The 24,372-nt window shown below is 44.0% G+C and overlaps 1 protein-coding gene across 1 annotated transcript in view; it reads left to right on the forward strand.

Annotated features, from left to right (window-relative positions):
• The first annotated feature begins 7,925 nt into the window (after window positions 1-7,925).
• The window catches only part of dram1 (DNA-damage regulated autophagy modulator 1), a 45,157-nt gene continuing 28,710 nt past the window's right edge, over window positions 7,926-24,372 (forward strand). Inside the window, exons 1-4 of the mRNA XM_048548992.2 lie at window positions 7,926-8,251; window positions 14,385-14,452; window positions 19,380-19,522; window positions 22,636-22,813. Of these exons, the coding sequence (XP_048404949.1) occupies window positions 8,121-8,251; window positions 14,385-14,452; window positions 19,380-19,522; window positions 22,636-22,813 (520 nt within the window). The 5' untranslated portion in view covers window positions 7,926-8,120. The remainder of the gene's footprint in view (window positions 8,252-14,384; window positions 14,453-19,379; window positions 19,523-22,635; window positions 22,814-24,372) is intronic.

A 24,372-nucleotide genomic window follows, 5' to 3' on the forward strand; every position in this document is an offset into this window, starting at 1 on the left:
TTCTGATGAACTTCATCCTCAGGTCTTAGAAGCAGTGGCTGCTGAGAAATTAGATCCATTGGTTTTAATTTTCTAAAACTTTCTAAATTCTGGGAAGGTCTCATTGTACTGGAAAATAACAAGTATCACACAATCACAGAATTATTTTGTTGCAGAAGGAGGCCATTCAGCCCATCATGCCTACATCAGCTCTTCAATTTAGTCTGGCTCTATTATCTAGTGCCAATCTCCTGCCTTTTCCACAAATCCTTGCTCGCCATTTCTAAGAAAATAACCACCCAATAACCCTCCTGAATGCCTCAATTGATGCTGCCTCCACCCACCACATTTCCAAGCAATGCATTCCAGACCCTAGCCACTCGCTGGGTGAAAAAGTTTCTTTTCTCACTTCACCCTTGCTTCACTCAAATATGATTCTTTCATTTAAAAAAGAGGGGAGACATAAATTAGGAAATGACAGGTCATAGGGAATAGTGGGCCTTTAGAAAATCTTGAGGCAAACAGGCAAAGTCAACATGGTTTTGTGAAAGAGAAATCACATTTGACTCCATTAATAGAAAATTTTTGAGCAAGGGATAAGTAATGTAGATAAAGGGAAACCAGTGGATGTACTATCCTTAGGTTTCCAAAGAGCATCTAACAAGATGCTATCTGAATGGCTACTGCACTGAAAAAGAGCTCATGGTGTAGGGAATATCAATGTTGTAATAAGATACAGGGTGTCAGGATAAATCAGTAATTTTTGTGTCAGTGTGAAGTTACTAGCAGTGCATTGCAGGGAACAGTGCTGGAGCCTCAACCATTTCCACTTTATATTAGTGACGTGGATAAACAGACTGAATGTGTAGTTTCCGAATTTGTTGATGAGGGAAACATAGTTCAGAAAGAAAGTTACGAGGAGGGTGAAAGGAGGACACAAAGGGATATAGATGGGATAAGTGAACGGACAAAATTTGGCAGATGAAGTATAATGTAGGGAAATGTGAACTTGTCGGTTTTATCAGGAAAAAAAGAAAGTCGGTAAATTATTCACACAGAGAGTTTCCGGAACTCAGTAGTGCAGAAGGATCTGGGTGTCCTGGTATATGAATCACAAAACGTTAGTACGAAGGTGCAGCAAGTGACCAAGATGGCAAATGTAATATTGTATCTTGCTGGGGAATGGAATCTAAAAACAAGGATGTTTTGCTGCACTTCAGGGCGTTGAGGAGAACACAGCTGAGGCAGTGTGACTCCTTAGGATATGGAAGGATATAAACCTGTTAGAAGCAATTCTGAGACATTTCATTTGACTCATTCCAGACATGGGAGATAATCTTACGAGGAAAGGTTGGATATGTCTGGTCCTGTACCCATTAGATTTAGAAGAGTAAGGGCTGAGAGACATTTAAAATCTTGAGAGGACTATAGAAGGTGAATGCTGAAATGTTGTTTGCCCTTGGTGGACATTCTGGAACTAGGGGACTCATTTTAAAAATAAGACCGAGATAAGGAGAAATTTGATCTCTCTGACGGAGTCATTAATCTCCGGCACTCTCTTTAACAGATAGCATTGGAGGGGCTGAGTCATAAATATCTTTAATGCAGAAGTAGATGGATTCTTGACTGAAAAGGGCTTCCATAGTTATCTGGGTTAGCAGGAAGTTGTGTTGAGCCCATAATGTGATCAATCATGATCTTCGTGAAAGGAGAAGCAGGTTCAAAGGCCTGAATGGTCTCCTCTTAATTCTGATGCCTACATTTGTATTTAAAAGTGCTGCAGAAATCTTTCTATTGTAGGTTTATGAAATCTGAACCATGAGATGGCAAATGATTTGTGAACAAGGCTGCTAATCTCGCTCTCCCATTATCTCTGATCTCGCTCTATCTCCAGCTCTCTTACATATTTCTCTCCTAGCGAAGCTCAGGTGAGTTTACATTTTGCGCCACTCTCACACACAATCATATCATTCTGCCGGGGATAAACTAACAGAAAGAAGCAGTTTCTTGTTACTAATGAGGCCATCAACCCATCATGCCTGTGCTGGCTCTTTGAAGAAGCTTTCCAACTCACGCAGCTCAAACCCCAAGTTTCGCATTTTTATCCAATGGCATGTTAAAGTTGCAGAACAACTACACACCAGCCGGCATTTGTCAGCCCTCGGAAAAATACTTACCAATTAGTCAGTTACTGCAGTCTTGGAATCCTGAAAATCTTTCCCCTTGAACTATTTATCGAATTGCCTTTTGTACGTTACTATAGAAACACTGTCCAGTATCTCAGCACAAGTTACTGAAGACAAATAGAAATTCTCCTCATCACCCCTGGTTACTTGAGCTAATTATCTTAAAACTTTCCTTTGGTTACTGAGTCTCCTGCCAGAGAAAGCATTTTCTGTTTATTTACTTTTTCCAAAATCGTTTTGAAAATCTCAATTAAATCTCACCCTAATTTTCTTAACAGTTCTAAAAACAGATTCATATTTGGCTCAAAATGCTTGCTGTAAACGTTTCCTTCTGTGAGAGTATCCATAAATGAAGCCTAAAATCTTAAACAGAAATTTGGGCCAAGTGTCATTTTTGTTGAGTTTCATGAAGGGTTTCATTCTGTAAGGCCGAACAAGTTTTTTCATCCCAAACCTATCTCATTAATTTAGGTCTCACACTCCTTTGGTGCCCTTTTTGTTCAATTCTAGCCCAATTCTCCTGGTTGCCATTGGCTGACGTATCTCCCCTGCCCGGATATCCTGGCATCCCTGGAACTGGAGCTGGTGCCATCTGCAGTGGCATTCAGGAGCTGCCCTGCCTAGTTCATGACCTTTGCCTTGGAAATGGCAGCTTGGGGGAAATTTCACTCCCCACCGGATGTCCAGTTGGATGGGATGTTGCAGAGGCAGGACCAGCACAGGAGGGCACCTCACCAGACTCTGGCAGTCTAGGTCTGAATCTGCTTCCTGGGTCAGTGGTCTCAACCATCCAGATGAAGGTAATCTACCTTTTCTGCATTGCCATCGTGTTTCTGCTACACTCATTCTACCTTTGCAATTGCATCACATTCCACCAAGACCCATGGTCTACCACCATTATTATTGAGTGCAGCACCTTCCCTCACTCTTTCACACCCTCCTCAACCATCTCACACAACTAACCTTTCCTGCTTTTGGAAATGCTGCTCACTCGATTCCAAACATTCAAACAAGCAGCAAGTGTAGGCCAATCGGCCCTTTCACCCTGTTCTGCCATTCAATAGTAGGATTACAGCCGATCTGAATGTAACATCAACTCTACATTCCTGCATATCCCCCAATAATCTCTCAACCCCTTGGTCATCAAGAATCTATCTCCCTCTGCCTTAGTGAAAGGTTCTGCATCCCTTGCCCTTTGAGTCACCGCCCTTGCCCTGCCTGCACCAGCAGCTGTGACAGCCATTTTATCTCAATCACATCCCCTCCCACCCCTGTTGTCTCATTCCAGGCAATAATGGCCCACAGCAGGGCGGAAAGAGCTAGGATGGGTGGTGAGGTGCTCAGCATCCAGCTCCTTACTCCCAATAAGGAGAGGATATTGACCCTGACTGTCCCGAACAACTGAGTGAAAATCCCATTGACTGATATCAGACAGCCCCCTTGAGTGACTGTGCCCCAGAGGTCCTTAACCATGACTGAGCACTTCTGCCCATTCAGTTGCTGCACATGCAGGATGTTTGATGTGTAGGCTGCAGCGAATGTTGCAGGTGTGACGTTGTGATAGGACGGTGCCATGCCATAAAGTGTCCATCCCTTTGACTGACGACTTCTGATAACAGCTTACAAACTGCCTGGCTATCGGGGGTGTGTGTTGTACTGCGCCCGCAATGCTGTGAACCTTTAAATTCAGGCAGGGGCTGATCAAAGTGGAAAAAGGCAAGGCAAGGAGGACCATTGTGCGTGCGTCAGCTGCAGTCCTATCCCTGCACACAGGCTGTCCTTGCAGCAGCATTGTAATGAGAGATGCCAGTCAACTCTAAAGTGCAGCCAGCTGGTGCAGAGGCATACTGTAGTTGATTGGAGATGAGCCAAGAGGGTGAAGACAGGCTGTTTTTTAAATTCTCTTAAGGGACATGGACATTGCTGGCTGGCCAGCAGTTAATGTTCCAAGTAGCAATTGATACAACTGAGTGGTTTGCGAGGCAATTTCAGTCAACAGCCAACTAAATACTTTTTAAATTCACTCACAGGATGGGGGCATCGTTGGCCAGGCCAGCATTTACTGCCTATTGCTAACTGACCAGTGGGTAGTTAAGAGGTTGTGGGTCTGGAGTCACATGTAGGCCAGACCAGATAAGGACAGTAGTTTCTTTCCCTAAATGACATTGGTGAACCAGATGGATTTGATCATCAGACGCCTTCTGATGAAGAGTCCAGGCCCGAAATGTCAGCTTTTCTGCTCCTAAGATGCTGCTTGGCCTGCTGTGTCCATCCAGCTCTACACTCTGTTATCTCGCATTCTCCAGCATCTGCAGTTCCTATTATCTCTGGATTTTATCATCAATTGCTTCATGGGCATTAGTAGATTCTTAATTCCAGATTTTTTTTTACTATTTAGAAGTCCACCATCTGTCTTGGTGGGATTCGAACCCAGGTCCCCAGAACATTAGCTGAGTTTCTGGATGAATAGTTTAGCCATAATACCAATAGGCCGTCCCAATGGCATGTGTCAAATGCCATTGTCCAGGTACATGGATGCATGTGGTCACTGCCCATGGAGTGTGCCCTGAGATGTTGGTGCTGGGTGTCCAAGATACAGGCCCAAAGGAGTAAGCGAATGCCTTGGAGTCACAAGGTACATCCCAGATTCTCATGTCAGAAATTATAGGTGTCACAATGCTAATCAGCAGAGATTGGTAGCTTGCACATAAATGAGCCAAGGTAGCATTGGAATGAGTCTGATAACTAGCAAACGTTCTCATTAATAGGTCTCTCACTGCTTATTAGCAAGAATCTCATCTGCCTGTACAGGACATGGATACAAAATCTGCCATTTTGGTCTCAATGTTGAGAGAAGGACCTCATTCAATATCTCAACTGATTTACCTTTATTTCTCACTCACACTGTCCAGGATCTGGAGAGATTTAACACTAGGGGTCATGGTTTTGAAATAAAGGTGTCAGCCATTTGAGACAGAGATGAGGAAAATATTTTACTCACACAGTCTTTGGAACTCTCCCCCTCAAAAGGCTGCAGAAGCAGGGTCTTTGAATAGTTTTAAGGCAGAGGTCAATGGATTCTTGATAAGTGAGGTGTGGGAGAGTTAAAGGTTATCGGGAAGGAGGTGGGACTTCAAGCTAAGAGAAGGACAAAGACTGTTACTCCCAAAAATTACAACCAAACACTGCAAACCACCTGAGGCCTGTACTCCATCAGTCCGATTCTGTAGGGGTCCGCTGTTTCTACTTCTGTATTTGACCGAACAGCTTTGGGATCAGTAAAGGGTGCCATCTGTCACAGGTCATACATTTCCTTTCTTTGCCTAATTAATCAACATATCATATCTAAACTGCTCCTTCTTAACAAAGTCAATAAACAATCTGAAAATTGCTGACAATTGCTCGACTGCTGACATGAGATAATTCCCGAAAATCTCACTGTTTGTCCCTGCTCCCACCCCGTCACTAAATGCACCACCTACTTCACATCCTTCGCTGCCAGCCAGCTCACGGTTGCTGAGGGTCAACACATCGAGCACACGTAGACAGGACAGATCAAGGGGTATCTCTTCTAAGTCCCACAGGGTGGGAGAGGGGATGGTTTCCTGCTAACAGATTAGACCAGAATGATGACAGTTAGTAAGTATGAGGTTAGTAGGTAGGAAATGGGGGTGCGGCTTGAGGTCAGAGGAGGGAATAAGTGAGCCACACCCTCATTTCCTACCTAATAACCTCATCCTGCCCCCTTGACCTGTCCGTCCTCCCTGGACGAACATATCCCCTCCCTACCTCCCCACCTAGACTCACCTCTACTGGCTCCATCCCCACTTCTTTAACTTGTCTGTCTCCTCTCCACCTATCTTCTCCTTTATCTACCTTCAATCCACCTCCCCCTCTCTCCCTATTTATTTCAGAACCCTCTCCCCCTCTCCTATTTCTGATGAAGGCTCTAGGCCTGAAACGTCAGCTTTTGTGCTCCTGAGATGCTGCTTGGCCTGCTGTGTTCATCCAGCTCCACACTTCGTTATCTCGGATTCTCAAGCATCTGCAGTTCCTATTATCTCTGATACAAGACCTAGACAATATCCAGGCTTCTGCTGAAAAGTGCCAAGAAATATTTATGCCACTCAAATGCTGGGCAATGACCATCTCCAATCTAATCACTGGCACTTGACATTCAATGGTGTTACGATCACTGAATCCCACACTATTAACACCCTGGAGGTTACCACTGACCAAAAGCTCAACTGGACTCATCATATAAACATAACAACTTCAAGGGGAGCTCAGAGTCTGGGGATACTGCGGCAAGTAACTCACTTCCTGACTCCCCAAAGCCTGTCCACCATCTACAAGGCACAAGTCAGGAATGTGATGGGATACTCCCCACTTGTCTGGATGGGTGCAGCCCCACAACACTCAAGAAGCCTGACACTGTTAAGGACAAAAGTCATTAGGTATATTCATTTTCTTGTCCGACTACCTGATAATAAGATGGAAAGTTTCATATTCTTGTAGTGACCCTAGAACTTTATAAGGATTTTACAGCCAATGGAATACTTTTGAAATGTCATCACTGCTGCAATATGGGAAACTGGGCAACAAACCCATGCACTGAAAGCTCCCACAAACTGCAAAATGATAATCAGTTTAGCTGCTTTTTAATCACAGAATTACCACACTGTAAAAGAAGGCCATTCAGCCTACCATGTGCACTAGCTCCAATCTCCTGTCTTTCCTACTCTCCTACTCACCTCCTCAATCTCTTAATCCATTCGTAGGAGAGACTAGGACCAAGGGCACAGCCTGAGTGAAGGGATGGCCATTTACAGTTGAGATGAGGAGGAATTTCTTCAGCCACAAAATGGTTAATCTGTGCAATTGATTGCCACAGAGCGCTGTGGAGGCCAAGTCACTGAGTGTATTTAAAACTAAGACACATGTTCTTGATTGGTGAGGGGGTTAAGGGTTACAGGGAGAAAGGAGGATAATGGGGAAGCACGGTGGCTCAGCGGTTAGCATTGCTGCCTCACAGTACCAGGGACCCAGGTTTGATTCCAGTCTGTGGAGTTTGCACAGTGTCTGCATGGGTTTCCTCCCACAGATTAAAGATTGGGCAGGTTCGGGGGGATTGGACATTCTAAATCACCCAAGGTGTCTGGGACATGTAATTTAGGTGGGTTAGCCATGAGAATGGCAGGGATAGGGTAGGGAGGTGAGTCTGGGCAGGGTGCTCTTCAGAAAGTTAGTACAGACTTATTGGGCTGAATGGCCTGTTTCTGCACCGTAGGGATACAATTCTATGAAATGGAGTTGATGGGAAACATATCAGCCATGGTTGAATGGCAGAGCAGACTTGATGGGCTGAAGGGGTTAATTCTGCACCTGCATCTTGGGGTATTTCCCCATGTCCCTGGACATAATTTGTCCAAAGAACATTTAATGCCTCAATTGAACGTGTCCCCACCACATTTCCAGGCAGTGCATTCCCTCCTAGACTCGGTGGGTGAAGAAGTTTTTCCTCATCTCACCCTTGCTTCGTTTGGACATCCGTTTTATCCCTCCCCACTTTACAAAGTGCCTCCTGCCCTCTGCTCACCAAGAGCCTTCTCCTGTGAAGCCCTAAGGGATGTGCTGTCAATGGGGGTAAGTTTTCTTGTTTATGGGGGGAGGGAGATGTAGTTCTGTCTTAATCCCCACCCCCTCAGGCGCAGATCCCATGCTTTTACCAGAAGTTCAGCAAAGGATTCAAATCATTCATCACGTGAGAAGCGAAACGGGAAGTTGCTAAATCGCATTCTTTCCAGACATTTCAAGCTGACTCTATTGAGGTTGTGGGCAGGTTTTTTTTTGTTGTTCCTTGAATAGTGACCACCATGAGATCCGGAAGGAGTAGCCTATAAACTAGCGCTGGCATTGAACTGTGCGGAGCTGCTGGCGTAGAGATCGGCGCAGATGTGGTGGTTTCTGATCGGGAGTTCGTGCTTGCCTGTAACCCTCATCATCTGGTCCTGCGCTGCTTTTGTCATCTCGTTCCTGATCGCGGTACTGACCCGGCATGTCCCTCCCCTGGTACCCTTCATCAGGTCAGTGAGCATCGCCCCTCTGTCCCTCTCACAGGGAGGGCCCCGGGGCCGGGGCAACACTTCTCCCCAAATCCCTTTCAGCTTCCTGAAAGGAGGGGTACAGGTGGGGAGGGGGAGAGTTGGGGTTGGGGTGTTCATCGTGAAACAGAAAGTGCAGCAGAAACTCAGCACCATCTTTAGAGACGCACAGAGGAACAGGACTAACGTTTTAAAACTCTTGCTGTCTCTCTGCACACCTGCTTAGTTTCACCAGCAATTTTTTTTGTTTTATTTTGTTTCTTTGTTAAAGTCGATCCCATCACATGTCTGATTTAACTTGGCTTCAGCCCCGAATTTTCCTGGGTCCGGTTATATTCTCTCTCTCTCTCTCTTTGCTCCTTGCCCTGCCTCCTCCTCACAACCCGTTCTTTCCAGCAGCTGTCAAAGTTTCACTTTCCCAAATTATCCGGCCCTCCGTACTCTCTCCCCTCTGCGGACTAGCGCCTTCTTTGAAAACAATCTCCTCGGAAATCGACTCGAAAGGTTTCTGCTGTTTAAACTTCAGTTAAATATACTCCATCTCAGCAGGCGCTTTGTAGAGCAGGTTTATTGCTCAGGGATATTCCCTTCCTTTACCACAAATAATCCTCTAATCTTAGGTTTCATTTTCAAATTAAAGATTAAACGGATTTCAGACAAGAGGTGATTGACGGGATTTATACTTGCAGCCTCAGAGAAGGGATGATTCGAAGGATGAAAGGATTCATCCAGGGCAGGTCGTGTCCCATCAACCTCAGTGAGTTTTTTGAGAAGGTGACCAAGCATGTGGATGAGGGTAGGGCAGTTGACGTGGTCTACATGGACTTCAGTAAAGTCTTTGATAAGGTTCCACATGGTAGGCTACTGGAGAAAATACAGAGGCATGGGATTGGGGGAGATTTAGCAGTTTGGATTAGAAACTGGCTTTATGTAAGAAGGCAACCAGCAGTGGTTGATGGAAAATATTCAGCCTGGAGTCAGGTCACTAGTGGTGTGCCTCAAGGATCTGTTTTGGGACCACTGCTGTTTGTCATTTTTATAAATGACTTGGGCACAGGCATAGGTGGATGGTTTAGTAAGTTTGCAGATGACACTGAAGTCGGTGGAGAGGCGGACGGTGTTGAAGAATGTTGCAGGTTGCAGGGAGACTTGGATAAACTGCAGAATTGGGCTGAAAATTGGCAAATGGAGTTCAATGCAGATAAGTATGAGGTGATTCACTTTGGGAGGAATAATAGGAAGGCAGAATACTGGGTCAATGGAAAGATTCTTGGTAGTGTGGATGTGCAGAGGGATCTTGGTGTCCATGTACATAGATCCTCGAAAGTTGCCACCCAGGTTGATAGTGCTGTTAAGAAGGCTTATGGTGTGTGGGGTTTTATTGGTAGAGGGATTGAGTTCCGGAGCCATGATGTCATGCTGCAACTGTACAAAACGCTAGTGTGGCCTCATTTGGAATATTGCATGCAGTTCTGGTCGCCCCATTACAGGAAGGATGTGGAAGCATTGGAAAAGGTGCAGAGGAGATTTACCAGGATGTTGCCTAGTCTGGAGCGCAGGCCCTATGAAGAAAGGCTGAGGGACTTGGGTCTGTTCTCATTGGAGAGAAGGAGGCTAAGAGGGGATTTAATAGAGACATACAAGATGATCAGGGGATTAGATAGGGTGGACAGTGAGAGTCTTTTTCTGAGGATGATGACATCACCTTGTACAAGGGGGCATAGCTACGAATTGAGGGGTGATAGATTTAAGACAGATGTCAGAGGCAGGTTCTTTACTCAGAGTGGTAAGGGCGTGGAACGCACTGCCTGCCAATGTAGTTAACTCAGCCACATTAGGGGCATTTAAACAGTCCTTGGATAAGCATATGGATAATGATGGGATAGTGTAGGGGGAGGGGCTTAGATTAGTTCACAGGTCGGTGCAACATCGAGGGCTGAAGGGCCTGTTCTGCGCTGTATTGTTCTATGTTCTATGATCTTTTAGAACCCAGGGTTGGAAGAATATCTTCAGCCAGAAGATGGTGAATCTGTGGAACTCATTACCATTAAGGGCTATAGAGGCCAGGCCGCTGAGTGCCTTTAAGATAGTTAGGTTCTTGATCGGTAAGGGGGTCAAGGGTTAGATGGAGAAGGTAGGAGAATCGGGTTGAAAAACATATGAGCCATGATTGAATGATGGAGTACTGTCAGTGGGCTGAATGGCCTAATTCTGCGCCTATATCTAATGGCTTTATTATGCATCAATTAAAGAATCAAACCTCTGCCCCCTCGGGTGAATCTCCCTTTTGCTCAGTCCTTTGCCCAAGGACAGGCCTGGCCCATCACTCAGTGATCCCTACCAAGGACAGGCCTGGCCCATCACTCAGTGATCCCTACCAAGGACAGGCCTGGCCCATCACTCAGTGATCCCTATCAAGGACAGGCCTGGCCCATCACTCAGTGATCCCGATCAAGGACAGGCCTGGCCCATCACTCAGCGATCCCGACCAAGGACAGGCCTGGCCCATCACTCAGTGATCCCGACCAAGGACAGGACTGACTCACCACTCAGTGATCACCCCCCCCACCCCGACCCCACCCGGGAACAGGTCCCAAATCTGCCCACAGAAGGTTGAATCCCATGTTGGTTCCAACCTGACTCACACTGGCCAATCTCTCCCTCCCATCCCCAGGAATGCAAGGTGCTTTGATAATATGTACCTTAATGTACATGTTTGATGACCAGGTCTCTCTCCTGCTCTTACTGCCTGCTGTATTTGCTGGAAAGATTTATAAATTGATACCCAACCTGTTCCTCCTCCCCACATCATGTAAACACAGGAAGGATGTTCCTAATGACCAGGGAGTCGAGAACCAGGAATCACTGCCTAAGGATATGGGGTAGGCCATTTAGTACTGAGATGAGGATAATGTCTTCACCCACAGAGCAGGGAGCCTGTGGAATTCTCTGTCATAGAAAGCAGATGAGATCAAAAACATTGAGTGTTTTCAAGAAGGAGTTTGATATAGTTCTTAGGGCTAAAGGCATCAAGGGATATGGGGGGGAAAGCAGGAGCAGGGGACTGAGTTGGATGATCAGCCATGATCATATTGAATGGTGGAGCAGGCTTAAAGGGCCGAATGGCCCACTCCAGCTCCTGTTTTCCCTATTTCATTGAACACACACTCCTTCCTGGAATGGGACTCAAACCCAGAGTTTCCGGCCCTCAGGCAGCAGACCTACCCACTGAACCATAAAACATCCACCTAAACCATTCCACTGCTACTATTCCAACAAGAGCACAATAGTTCCACCTTTTCCCTTTCCTTGCATCGCCATTGTTTGAGATGAGGATTGTCTGGTCATTTGACATGGCTGTTTCTGTTTGTCACAGCAGCCACAATTTGTATGAAAGTAAAGGGAGATTTTGGTTTAAGTCAGAGCTTCAGAAAGTCAGGGTCAGAACCCAAAGTGGGGCCAGGAGCTGACGTTTTGAGGGTGTCGGGTTCTGAGTCGGCAGTGACTTTTCAACAACCCCCTTTCTCCCTGCTTCAGTAGGATTCCTCTTCCCCTATCACTAACTGGGGGATCAGAACTAGTCACAAAACTACCAGTGGAGGCCACAGTGGGAGACGGTTTTGGGAGGCACTGGCTTATTGCTAATATCATTGGGTGAGGAATTCAGATGCCAGGTTCATCCTCTGGTGACACAGGTTCAAATCTCACCACGGTGGCTGGTAGAATGTAAATTCAATTAAAAACAGATTTGGAGTTGAAAATTGATCAGCAATGATGATCATTGATTATCATAAAACTGAACCTAGTTCCCCAATTGATCTTTTATATTTTTACTTGATCTGGTCCATTCGTGATTCTTAAATGTTCTTGGACTGAAGGGATGTTCTTAAAAAGGAACAATAACACCCTTCATAGTATAACAAGAGACTTAAGGAACATAATCAGATAAAACATTGAATCAGTCAGAGGGTATTAGGACAGATAAGCAAGGCAGGATTTAATCTGATTAAGTTTTTTATTTTGAGGAAGTGACACTTCAGATGTGGAAATCTAAACATCACATTGCAATGAATTTACAGAAAATCTGTGTCAGGTTTCCACATAAGTTACTGTAATTGAAACCAAAGCTGATGGGCTTTCAAAGTTAGAGCTGCGTTTGGTGAAGGGGGTACAGAATGGATTGAATCTGATAGTCCAGCATTGAGTGGAATTTCCTGGGACCATGTGCTGGAGGCTGTGGTTTGTTCTCAATCCATATCAGAAACCCAAATATAACTGTGACCCGATTCAATGACACTAGACCCATGAAGGAGGCCGGGGAGAAAAGGCAGCAGGTCAGTTGGAGGAAGGAACCCATTGAATGGTGCTGTGTCATGTCAACGAAGTGCAAAGTAGGAAGTCAATGATATGTTGAGACAGTGGATGGTGTAGAAATAAATGAAAAGGTATTGTCAGTAAAGGCAGGTACCTTCATTGAACAAGTCATGACAGTTCTTGAATAAATCCAATCCTGCGTTACATCCATTCAGCCCATTGACTCAGCTGTTCAACATAGCCCCATATCTCATAATCCTCCACATTAACCCTCTTCAGTTGCCTTCAGTAGGTTCCTATTCCATCCGATTCCACTGCCCTCAGAGACATTGTCAGTAGTTGCTGGAAAAGCTCAGCGTGTCTGCCAACATTCTTTCACAGACACTGCCAGACCTGCTGAGCTTTTCCAGAAACTTCTGCTTTTGTTCCTGATTTACAGCATCCGCAGTTCTTTCGGTTTTTCTCGCAGACATTGTGTTCTTCGGATCTTGACAACAATCTGTCAGAAGAAATGTCTTCTCATTTTCACCAAATTAATTGGAATCTATGGATTTGACAGATAGAGAACATTGTGACACCGTGTTAACTTGTGCTGTTTAAGAAGAGAAAAGCAGCATATTATTTAAATTGGAGACACTGTAGCATTGTGAGTTACAGACAATCTGGTGATCTGCCTGTTGACATGTGTGACAGGATTCATCCCATGGCTCACTGTTCTCATCCATGTGTGGGCTCCTCAAGACACACTGAAGAGACATCCATTTATGCCCAATTCTCTGACAGGCTCTACAACATGAATTTATCCAGTGTTGAGTGGCTGTAGCAAACTGTTCTAAATGAGTGTTCCACATGCACTCAGTAAGACCGTACAACAATTATATATTGAGACCAATGGCATGTCTATGTTTGGATACTGCAGCTTATTTGCCAACATACCACTCAAAGAAGCCATTGACATCAGCACTGTGTCACCATGTCTAGTGATTTGCACCACTGGTCTCTCAATCTGTTCATCAAACTCATGAACTTCGCAACTCATGTAGTTGAGCTCAGTTTCAATGACACTATCCTTACCCAAACAGGTGGCATTGCTGCTAGGCCTATCTATTGTAAACATCTTTGTTGGGTACCATGAGCTGCTCTAAAAGATTAACTTGTGTTCACAAACACCAAAGGAGACAGAAATCAAACAAACAGAGCTACTTGAAATGCATCCTTGATGAAAAGACCAGAACCCTTTGAATATATCTAATATATAGACAACATGCTTAAGCAGCTACATCAAAGAATTTCTTTACGCAGTTTAATAAACTCCATCTTGTGCTCAAATTTAATGTTGAAGTGGAGCAAACGAACTCCCTTTCCTCAATGTATTTGTTGAGAAGTCAGAATACAAACTGTTATCTGTCATCGACCAAAAGCCTACCTTTACTGATCAATATTCACATTGGGATTCCTGCTTATTGGCAACCATGTGAATAGGGCCCTAGGGCCCTGCGCTCATTGGGTAACGGTTACACTAAGATAGAGCATGTCAAAACCATCCTGCCTGACAACGGATTAAATCATCGCTCATTGTACGTGGTGAAGTAGTGAACGTTCTCTAATTGCCTCAAATGCAATTACATCCTTATGGCTGGTCATCTGACTCACTTGCTTGTTTCTACTGAAGAGATAAGCGGGTAAATGGGATTAGAATAATTTGGTGTTTTTTGATCATTATAGACATAATGGGCTGAAGGGCCTGTTTCTATGACCCTATGCAGTAGATTCATAATCCTTTTCTAATATTTTCTTGTAGTGACACTGGAACCCAGCCTCCAGAAAGATGCATATTTGGGTTAATGATAAACATCTCTGCATTTTTGGGTAAGTACAGGACTGTCAGTTTGTTTTCCCAACATGATTTGCTTTCGGATTGTACTTTCTGGCTAACTGTGGATAGCTTTTTGTGTTGGATTCCCCCTGGTTTCTGTGAATGAATAAGCTTGCAATGTGGGAAAGACGGGGATAATTAAACCGCGTGTCTGCAACAGGCAAGTCCACAGGCGACTTTAGCTATAGAGATAAAGGTAAGACCACATAGTTTGTAAATGTAGCAGAGAGAAATGGGAGTCACTAACCACAGCATCTGTAACTCTTAATAAACAGAATCTAGAGCAAAAAACAAGCTGCCTTCCTGCACGCAACCGTTCTGCTTCCTCACCTCCCTCCCGCGACCTTCTTTTATCCCTTGTGTGTTTCTGTAACTATCCCTTAAATGTATCCATGCTATTTGCTGGGAAGAAAAGACTCAATGCTGAATCTTACCAAATTTTGGTAAAGTTTTCATTGCGTTTCATGGAGCTTTGCTCTGCGCGATGCCTATTGAGTTTTCCCATACTACTGTTTCAAACTCGCTTCATTTACTGTGTAACCTGCCCCTACAGTGCCCCAGCACCTGACAGTCTGATTCTCCCAGGTGCTGTAGCCTCGATTATTTGTCACTGTTGGGGCATGCTGGCAATCCTGCAACCAATGCCATCTTTAACCCCCCAGCTGTGCACCAGGTCAATTTTTGGCAGGCCAGAGTTTCCCTTCATCATCAAAGTGTCACAGCAACCACAAACCAATGCTTCCTGTGGCACACACGTGGCATGGCTGACACTTCCTTGTATGTACAGTTGTATATTCCCACAGAATGGCTGTTTAAGTGGCAGATGACACACCTCACTGGGCCTTAGCTACATCCCATCTTCCTAACGTCTCTCACAGTCAATGCTACACTTCCCTGAATGGAGTCCAGCATCTTATCAGAGATGAGTTTGGTGTCATCACACACAGGAAGTCTTAAAATGTTTCAAAAGGTTAGCTTGTGTTTACAAAGGAAAATAGCAATCATTCAGAAGCCGCACTTGCCTCGGGAAATAGACGGGGGCTTTTTGAGCACTAGCAGTGTTACAATCAGTAACTGCATCCAGGTCTCAACTGCTGGAACTGGGTGCCAATCAGGTCCTGCCTGGCTTGTAGTGCCCCCCATCACTGCATTCGATCATGCAGAGGGTGCTGTTCCTCCTTCTCAATATTCTCATTCTCCTCAGAACACTGCTGTAACTTTCCCAGTTCCTCAGCCTCCATCACATTCCCTCTTTTTCTGCTGCAGTAATCTGGACTGTCCTGTTGGGCCCCACTTGACTGGCCCACTCAATGGAATCTCATCTTCAGGAGGCCTATCATCTTCTGAACCATGGCCCTGGTGGAAGAATAGGCAACATGGTATCTATGAGTGGTTTCAGTCAGGGGTTTGTGTAACAGGGCTATCAGCCATAGTTGCAGAAGATAGCCCTTGTCCCCCTGTAACCAGCCTTGTAATGCATCTGGACCCTCAAATGCCACAGAAAGATATGTTTGTAGAAACTGAGGATGCTGGAAATCTAAAAAAAACCCAGAAATTGCTGGAGAAACTCAGCAGGTCTGGCAGCATCTATGGAGAGAAAACAGAGTTAATAGAATGCATTCTCCAGGATGTGGAGATCATGGCAGCTCCTGTGTACCTGGAGCAGATTTCTAATAAGTGGCCCTGATGATCACAGGTGACTTACACATTGATAGAATGGGACTCTTTCCTATTGATGAGCTGAGCTGTATTGTGAGCTGGCCCTTTCAGTGAGATGTGTGTACAGTCTATAGTGCCCTACACCCAGAGGATGCTGGCTATCTTTCTACATCTTATTCCACACGCTGTAGTCCTCACCTCATCACAGGGAAACAATGTGATCTGGCACCTATAGCTTTGGTATTAGTCTTGCTACATTTGTGGGAGGATGCCTGGGAGATCCCACAGTGGCTCCCTGGAATCAGTCAGTCACATAGAAGTTCAACCTGGCTGCCCCTTTGGTGACCACTAGCACTGCCCGGTCACAGCTTCTAGCCCAGAAGCTGGTATCATTCCGTCACAGTGTCCTGGGATATTCTCAGCCTTTAACGTATCACAGCAATAATGATGACAACTCCCGCTGTGACTGGATCTGTCCTGCACATTTCCCATAACCCTGTGTAGGGAACAGAAGAAACAGAACATGTCCTTAGCAATGAGAGCAGTCAGTATTCACGTCCCTTACAATTGAAGGCTGAATGTGATCCACCATACGTAAAACCGTTATGACATTCTGATAAGTTCCAAAATCACACGATACCAGGTTGTAGTCCAACAGGTTTAGTTGAATATGTAAGCTTTTGGAATCTTACTCTTTCTTCGGGTGTCAGTGAGAGACATCGTATCAGACACAGAATTTATAAGTAAAACATCAAAGGGTCACAACATTGATGAGGATGTACTAAACAAAACTAAAATGCAGTTAAATCCTGAATCAATTAGAAGGTTTTAATTGATTAATATGTATATGTCAATCCCCAAATTCCTTTGAAGTCACTGTCCTGAGAAAACATCAGCACCACACACTCTGATAAGGAAGATCATGTCTTGCCTGCTCATGGCACTTTGACATTAGACCTTATTCTGATGAATACGTCACTAGTCGTGAGGCAAATAAGTAGCAGCAGAGTGTAAGTGCCACACAAGCACTGATCCCTTCTACCCCCAGCACCACATCACGTTTACACAGAAGGGAGCCTTACATCAGAATTACAGTTCAGGTGGGGATGGGGATCTGCTCTCCAGGAGTGCTAGGAACTGTGTGAGTTGTGGCCCTTTCAAGGTCACCTGTGATAACTTCAACTTCACAGAAATGTCTCACTTCAAATTGTAAGAACCAATAACATAGTCAAGCTCACATAGGACCAGCATTCGCACCCCACACCCTGGTACATGGAATACATTTCACATGTTCTTGCCAATGATTTCAGCTTGTCCTCTGTAAAGCCTGATTGATGCAGTTGCCTCTTGGCAGGACTCTCATTGCAGAAGTCGATATTTTTGACCATCAAGCCAAACGTTACTAGGGTGTCTGGATTAATACTCCAGTGATAATACTACCAGTGTGTCATCTACCCCAAAATGGACACCACCCACTCTGTGCATGCTCCCAGCTCTTTGCCATTTGTAGGTTGCATTTTCCAACTGACAGATTATGGAGGGCAATGCTGTTCACATTGGACACTGTAAGTAGCAGGTGTGGTCTAGTCATCAGGTCCCTTCTCGAATCTTCAATCTGCCATTCTACCTGGCACTCCCCTGGACAGCCCATTAGGACTGAATCCCACCCACACCTCGAACTGAACCTCCAACTCTCATCCTTAGCCCCATCCCTGGGTTCTCCCAACATTTGGCCACTGTCCATCACTGTGCTCCACACCCCCTGGTGGAGGTGGTTGTCACAGTAATGACATCCCATGTCTTCCCAGGTATTACTGGCTCCCCCCATACCCCCACTTGCATATTGCAATTCTTCACTTCACTGTCCTCATGGCCTCCAGTCCCCCACCTCCTGACTGCAACTATATTTTCTGATACCTACCTGGAAGATTCATTCCACTCCAGGGCTCGCTGCAGCCCATTCTCTGGATTATAGTGAAACTGAAGCCCTGATCCTGACGATCCCAAGAGATGGCTGACTGTGCTCAAACCCCTGGACTGTCGATACTGTCCCTGTTTGACTAGACCAGAACATCCACTCTGCTGACTGACTGCACCAGGACACCCCATCCCCCACCCCCAGACTGATTGCAGGCTGAATTGACTCAACTGAGAGCTACTCTTCGTCTAGTTGGAGACATGACCAGCCAATTGAGGCACATGCCTATGTTTACCACACAGGCTGCTGCTGGCACATGCTGTAGGTATAGCCCAATTAAATCAGAAATGAGGAGAAATTTTTTCCCTCAGAGGGAAGTGAATCTGTGGAATTCTTTACCGCAGAGGGCTGTCAAGGCTGATTCATTAATGTTTGAAGCTGAGGTGGATATTTAATCAGGAAGGGAATTGTGGGATATGGGGAAAAGACAGGAAAGTGGAATTGAGGATGATCAGATCAGCAACAATCTCCTTGAATGGTGGGGCAGGCTCGATGGGCTGAATGGCCTACTTTTGCACCTCTGTCTAATGGCCTTATAGTAGGGGTGCTGCCACAGAGATTGCACCAGTTAGGTGATAGATCATTAACTACCAAGCTCAGAGTCAGCCTGTCCATTTTAAAATTGAAACAAGAATTGTGTGCCTTTTTATCAGTGATACAGATACTCCCCTCTTTTTCTCTGTCTGTCTATATCCACCTCAGAGCCACCCCAACTATCCACTTTAATTCAGTCGCATTACTCCCCATCCTCTAACACTGCTTAGGACAAAAGGTGAGGATAATTTTTCTTAGAGGGTTGTGCGACTTTGGAACTCTCTGGGTCCTGAGGCACTGGAGGGAGATTATTGGATATTCTCAAGACGGGGGGCAGATAGATTCTTGGCAGGCAAGGAATTGAGGATAATCGGCAGTAGATGGAAATATGAAATTTGGAACACGAATATATCAGCCATGGTCTTATTGAATGATGGCCTGAATGGTCTCCTGCTGCTCATTTGTGTGAACTCAGGTCTTTAAACTGGCCTTCAGTCCCCAAGTGCTGAACCACAGATTGATCAGTAGTGTACTTAAAATCCTGAACAAGTACATGTTTTTGTACCAAAATCTCAATTTCCTGTGGTCATAGTTATTAATTAAAGCATTTCTGTCCAGCACCCCAAGATATGAAAGTATGTTCCTGTTTCTCTCTCTCTCTCACTCTCTGCAAATCTGGATATTATCTAACTTACCACTTGTAGTATCTGTTCATCAGCTGATTGGTGTTTCTTGCATCATTTCCCCAGGTTTGATGGTTATGTATGTTCGATTCATACTGTTACAGACCTTGACTGAGAGGATTCCAGTCATCAGTCCCAGACTAAACAGAACTGCACTAATATGTGGAGCACTAGGCTGCCTTGGGATGTGCATTGTTGCAAATTTTCAGGTATGTTATAGGCTGTAACATCAGAAGGCTCATTGTTGTGTCTGCAATGCACTAATGTGGGGAAGACATTGGGTATCAATGTGGGAGGTCAATCTTTGTTCTTGTTCCCAGAGCCAGCCCTTGTTTCATCAAGAAAGGAAGCAAGGGCAACAGGAAGGAAGAAAGGAAGGAGAGAACTGTGCGCACAGCAATCTTGCTGTAATAATTGGCAGACAATGTGATTCTGAGATGTCATTGAGGGCTAAATATTGAAAAGAACATCCAGGGAGAACTTTGCTAATGTTCTTCAAAGCAGTGCTGCGAGATCATCTAAGTCCATCTGAGAATGTTGGTAGGGCTTAATGTGTCATTTCAAAGGAAGCAGGGCAGCACCATGGCTCAGTGGTTAACACAGCTGCTTCACAGCATCAGGGATCGGGTTCGATTCCTTAGATGACTGTATGGAGTTTACACATTCTCCCCAAGTCTGTGTTTGTTGCTTCTGGGTGCTCTGGTTTCCTCCCACAGTGCAAAGATATGCAGGTTAGGTGGATTGGCCATGGTAAACTGCTCATAGTGTCCAGGGATGTTTAAACTGGGTGGATTAGCCATGGGGAATGCAGGATTATAGGGATAGGGTAGGGGGTGAATCTGGGAAGGATGTTCTTTGGACGGTCAGTGTGGACTTGATGAGACAAATGGTCTGTGTCCACACTGTGAAAATTCTATATTGTTAAAATAAAAAGTGTCTCTAACAGTGCATCAGTCCCTCAGTACTACACTATCCAATCTCCTTGCCTTTAACTTCAAGTCCCTGAAGTGAGACTTGAACTTACAACCATTGAACTTCTGGGGTATGAAGGCGATGAATGACACTTGAAACTCATCTGGTACAATTTGCCCAGAAGAACATAGACTAATCTTACTAACATCGATTGTGTCGCTAATGTCTTTAAAGGAAGGAAATCTACTGTCCTTCCCTGGTCTGACCTACATGTAACTCTAGACCCACAGCAATTGGTTGACTCTTAACTGCTGTTTGAAATAACCAAGCAGGCCATTAGTTGTATCAAACCACTGTCCCAGCAATTAGCAATTGGCAATAAATACTGGCTTCGCCAGCAATGCCCATATCCCATGAATGAATAAGTGAGAGATGTTCTAGAAAACTGTTTTTCAGTACAAATAGGAACAAAGTTGGTGGTTATTTAAATATTTATTTTGCCTCATGGTTAACTTCATGAGGATACATCTGATTATAAGCACAAGGATGCCAACGATTTCTTTTTATTCATTTGTGGACTATGGGTATCACCAGAAAGGCCAGCATTTATTGCCAATCCCTAATTGCCTTTGAGAAGATGCCTTCTTGAATACAACTGAATAGTTTGCTCAGCAATTTCAAGGGGCACTGAAGAGTCAACCAAATCTTCTAATGGACAGCTTAGGACAGATCAGATTTTCTTCCCTTAGGAGCAAGAGTGAACCGAATTGGATGGATGTGAAAATCTATTATTTCTTCGTCACCACTTCTGAGGCTAGTCTTTAACATAAACTTGTTTAGTGAACTGAATTTAAATTCCCTAGTCACTCTGGTGGGATGTGAAGTTATGTCCTGGATTACCGGTGCGATAATATAACTACTATGCGATTGTAAATATTTTCTAACCAACCTGTTCAGCGATGTTATTGCACACTGTGGAACTTGGGCCTTCATTTCAGAGGAAGGGACACTATCTCTGTGCCACCAGAGCCCTTCACTCTGCAATTGTACTTTACCAATATAAAGCACTTTTTACTTGTACATTACAATTTGTGTTCTGTTCTCTAGTCCATTAGAATGTTCCTCCTGAACATGCACCAGGTGCCTAGTATTCCTGACAAGGTTCGTGGAGCTGATAGATTGACAACAACTACTGAATGATTGAGCCCATTAAATAAATTTCTGTCTTTCCGGATTGTGTGTTGATATTTGAAGGGTGATGGTTAAGTTTCCATATGTATTGATAACAGATGTGCTTAATAACACTCATTCCTGTACAAAATATATTGTACATAAAGTTCACAACATGTTCTAGACTCAATTACCAACCCATCGCCTTACCTCCCACATCTCAATGAGGCATATATTTTACAATCTGTATGCTTCTCCATTTGACTAGCATCTAGAATATTACACAATATTGAGGAATCACTAGGATTCTTGATGCCTCTCGAAAGTTAAATAATACATAATACATAAAGAAGGTGGAGACATCATTAGAATACTGCAGGAAGGAGAGGTCAATACACCATCTAAATATTTGCCCCAATTTTGCAATAAATGCTAGGTGCAAATTTAGAGACTTGAAGGAATTTCATCTCTGCCCCAAAACTGCCAAGGGGTCATTATATACTTGTCAGACAAGAAAGTAAAAATGATTAGGTCATTGACCGTTGAATGTCAAGTGGTATATTTTTAGGATTTCAAACAGTAAAGACATGTTCAAAGTGAATGTTAAGTAGAGTGTAACAGCCCATGCTTCCACTCAGAAAAAAATCTACAATACAATTTTAGTGAGGTATATATGTGTTTGCCTCTGTTGCCTTTCCCATGGTCAGTCAGTTTGGGAAAGATTCACCTAGATTGAATTGACCAACCTTTGGAAATGGGTAGGTTTCCAGAATCACCAGCATCCTCAAAGCAAGTAGCTGCAAAAAAAATTGGCGATTATTTGTTCTTCAAGAGAAGAGAGTAGTCATTCCAATGTTTGAACAATAGAATCTTGTAGCATAGAAGGAGGCCATTTGACCCATTGTTCCTGTGCTAGCTCTTAAAAAGAGCTAATCATTTCTTTCCCAGTAACCCTGCACATGTTTCTTTAGGAAGTATTGTTCCAACTCCCTTTTGAAAGCACCTGTTAAACCTGGTTCCACTGCCCTGTCAGACAGCACTATCTAAATTACAACCATTCGCTATGTTAAAAAACTACAATTCTCCTCAGCTCGCCTTTCGCTCTTTCACTCATTGCCTTGGATGTGTCCTTCCGGTTACCAAATCACCTTATTGATTCTGATCAAATAATCTGATTGCATCAATACCAGAACTTCCAATTTCTCGTCGACTCACTTTAATTTTTTTGTCTTGCATTTAGGAAACTGCTTTGAGAATAGTTCATGACATTGGGGCACTGCTGTCATTCGTCATGGGAACTTTGTATCTCATACTGCAGAGCTGCATTTCCTTCAAGATGTTGCCTTACCATCACACTCATCTGGTTTGTGGCTTTAGAATAATGCTGTCGATAGTGTCCACTGTTGCCGCCATCCCTAGTATCCTTTCTGTGGAAGGGGGAGGTCATCATATTGAACCGGTCTTTTCAGTGGCGGTGAAATACAGTAGGAGCCTTTCAGACTTTGTGTGAGAGGAGTAACAATGAATTTAGAGTCAGGTTTTCATGGATGCCTACGGGCAGTTCTGCTATAGCATGTGTTTCATTAATGCGAATTGGCTGTATTGTGATTGATGAATAGTAGATACTGTTTGGATAACGCAAACTTTCTGCAGTACAGGTATAGTATTGATTTCCCTAGAATGCGATTTTCTATGGCAATTTTCTACAGCGTGAGGTCACACAAGAAAGCAACTAACACGTTATAATAGAACTACCTGTACAACACATGGTGCTTTTGGAAAAGATCTAAACAATTAATTACAACCAACTCTACTGCTCTTTTCCTCTTACTCAGCATGATGTGGAGGTGCAGGTGTTGGACTGGTGTGAGCAAGGTCAGAAGTCACACAAGACCAGGTTATAGTCCAACAGGTTTATTTGAAATCAGAAGCTTTTGGAGTGTTGTTCCTTCATCAGGTGAATGTAATAAACCTGGTGTCCTATTACTTAGCAAGTTTCAAGTGTGTGTGACAATTCCCTTTTGCCAGTCACTGTTGAATCTGCTTCCACGGTAGCAGGTTGCAAACTCCTCCTCTGGATCATTTGTCAGTTGTCTCAAACCTGTGTCTTCCTTACTGATTTTCCCACTAATGAAACAGTTCTCATTGTTTAATATTCTCTGAATCCCAAATAATTCTGTCTGCTTCTTATTAAATCTGACCTGTGATCTAACAATCACAAGAGATGCCAAATCTGCCAACACATCTAATACTGCTTCTACATTATCACAAAATGTCGGAATGACCTGGAAATTGTGGATATTGCTGAGCCTTGTTGCATTAACTTATGGATACTTACTGGGAAGTACTCACAGACTTACTGGTTTAACCCTTACTTTACCCTTTTATTCATGTGGATGTTGCTGGTAGGGCTAACAGTTATTGTCCATCCCTAATTACCCTTGACAGCAGTTAAGAGTCAACTACATTTCTGTGGGCCTGGAATCACATGTTGCGAGACTGGATAAGGATGGCAAATTTTTTCCCTAAAGGTCATTAATAAAACTGATTTTTATTTTTGTAACAAGCAATGAGAACTTTGAGGTCACCACTACTGAGACTAGATTCATATTTCTGATTATTAACTGAATTTAAATTCTATGGATGCATTTGAACCAATGTCTGAATCTTTCTCCTGCGCCTCCATATTGTGAGTTCAGTGATATTATCGGTCCACAGTCCCAGCAAGTTTGGTGATATTCATTGCAGGTATTACACTAAAGGTAGCAAGGATCCCTCATTTTACTGAGAATGAGAAGCAGGCCATAGGATAGATTGATTGATTTTATTCTGAAATCTGCTGGCTGTAAGGTTTGGTGTGGCTGTTTGGATCTTGTCAATCTCCTTTCTTTTTCCTCCTTTTGGATGCTGCTGAGTTTTCAACTTCCTTGTTATTTCCACTTTGTTATCTACCAATCATGTTGCACAGATGCTTTTT

The sequence above is a fragment of the Stegostoma tigrinum genome, chromosome 18 (assembly GCF_030684315.1).
Source record: "Stegostoma tigrinum isolate sSteTig4 chromosome 18, sSteTig4.hap1, whole genome shotgun sequence".
In the NCBI taxonomy this organism is placed as follows: Eukaryota; Metazoa; Chordata; class Chondrichthyes; order Orectolobiformes; family Stegostomatidae; genus Stegostoma; species Stegostoma tigrinum.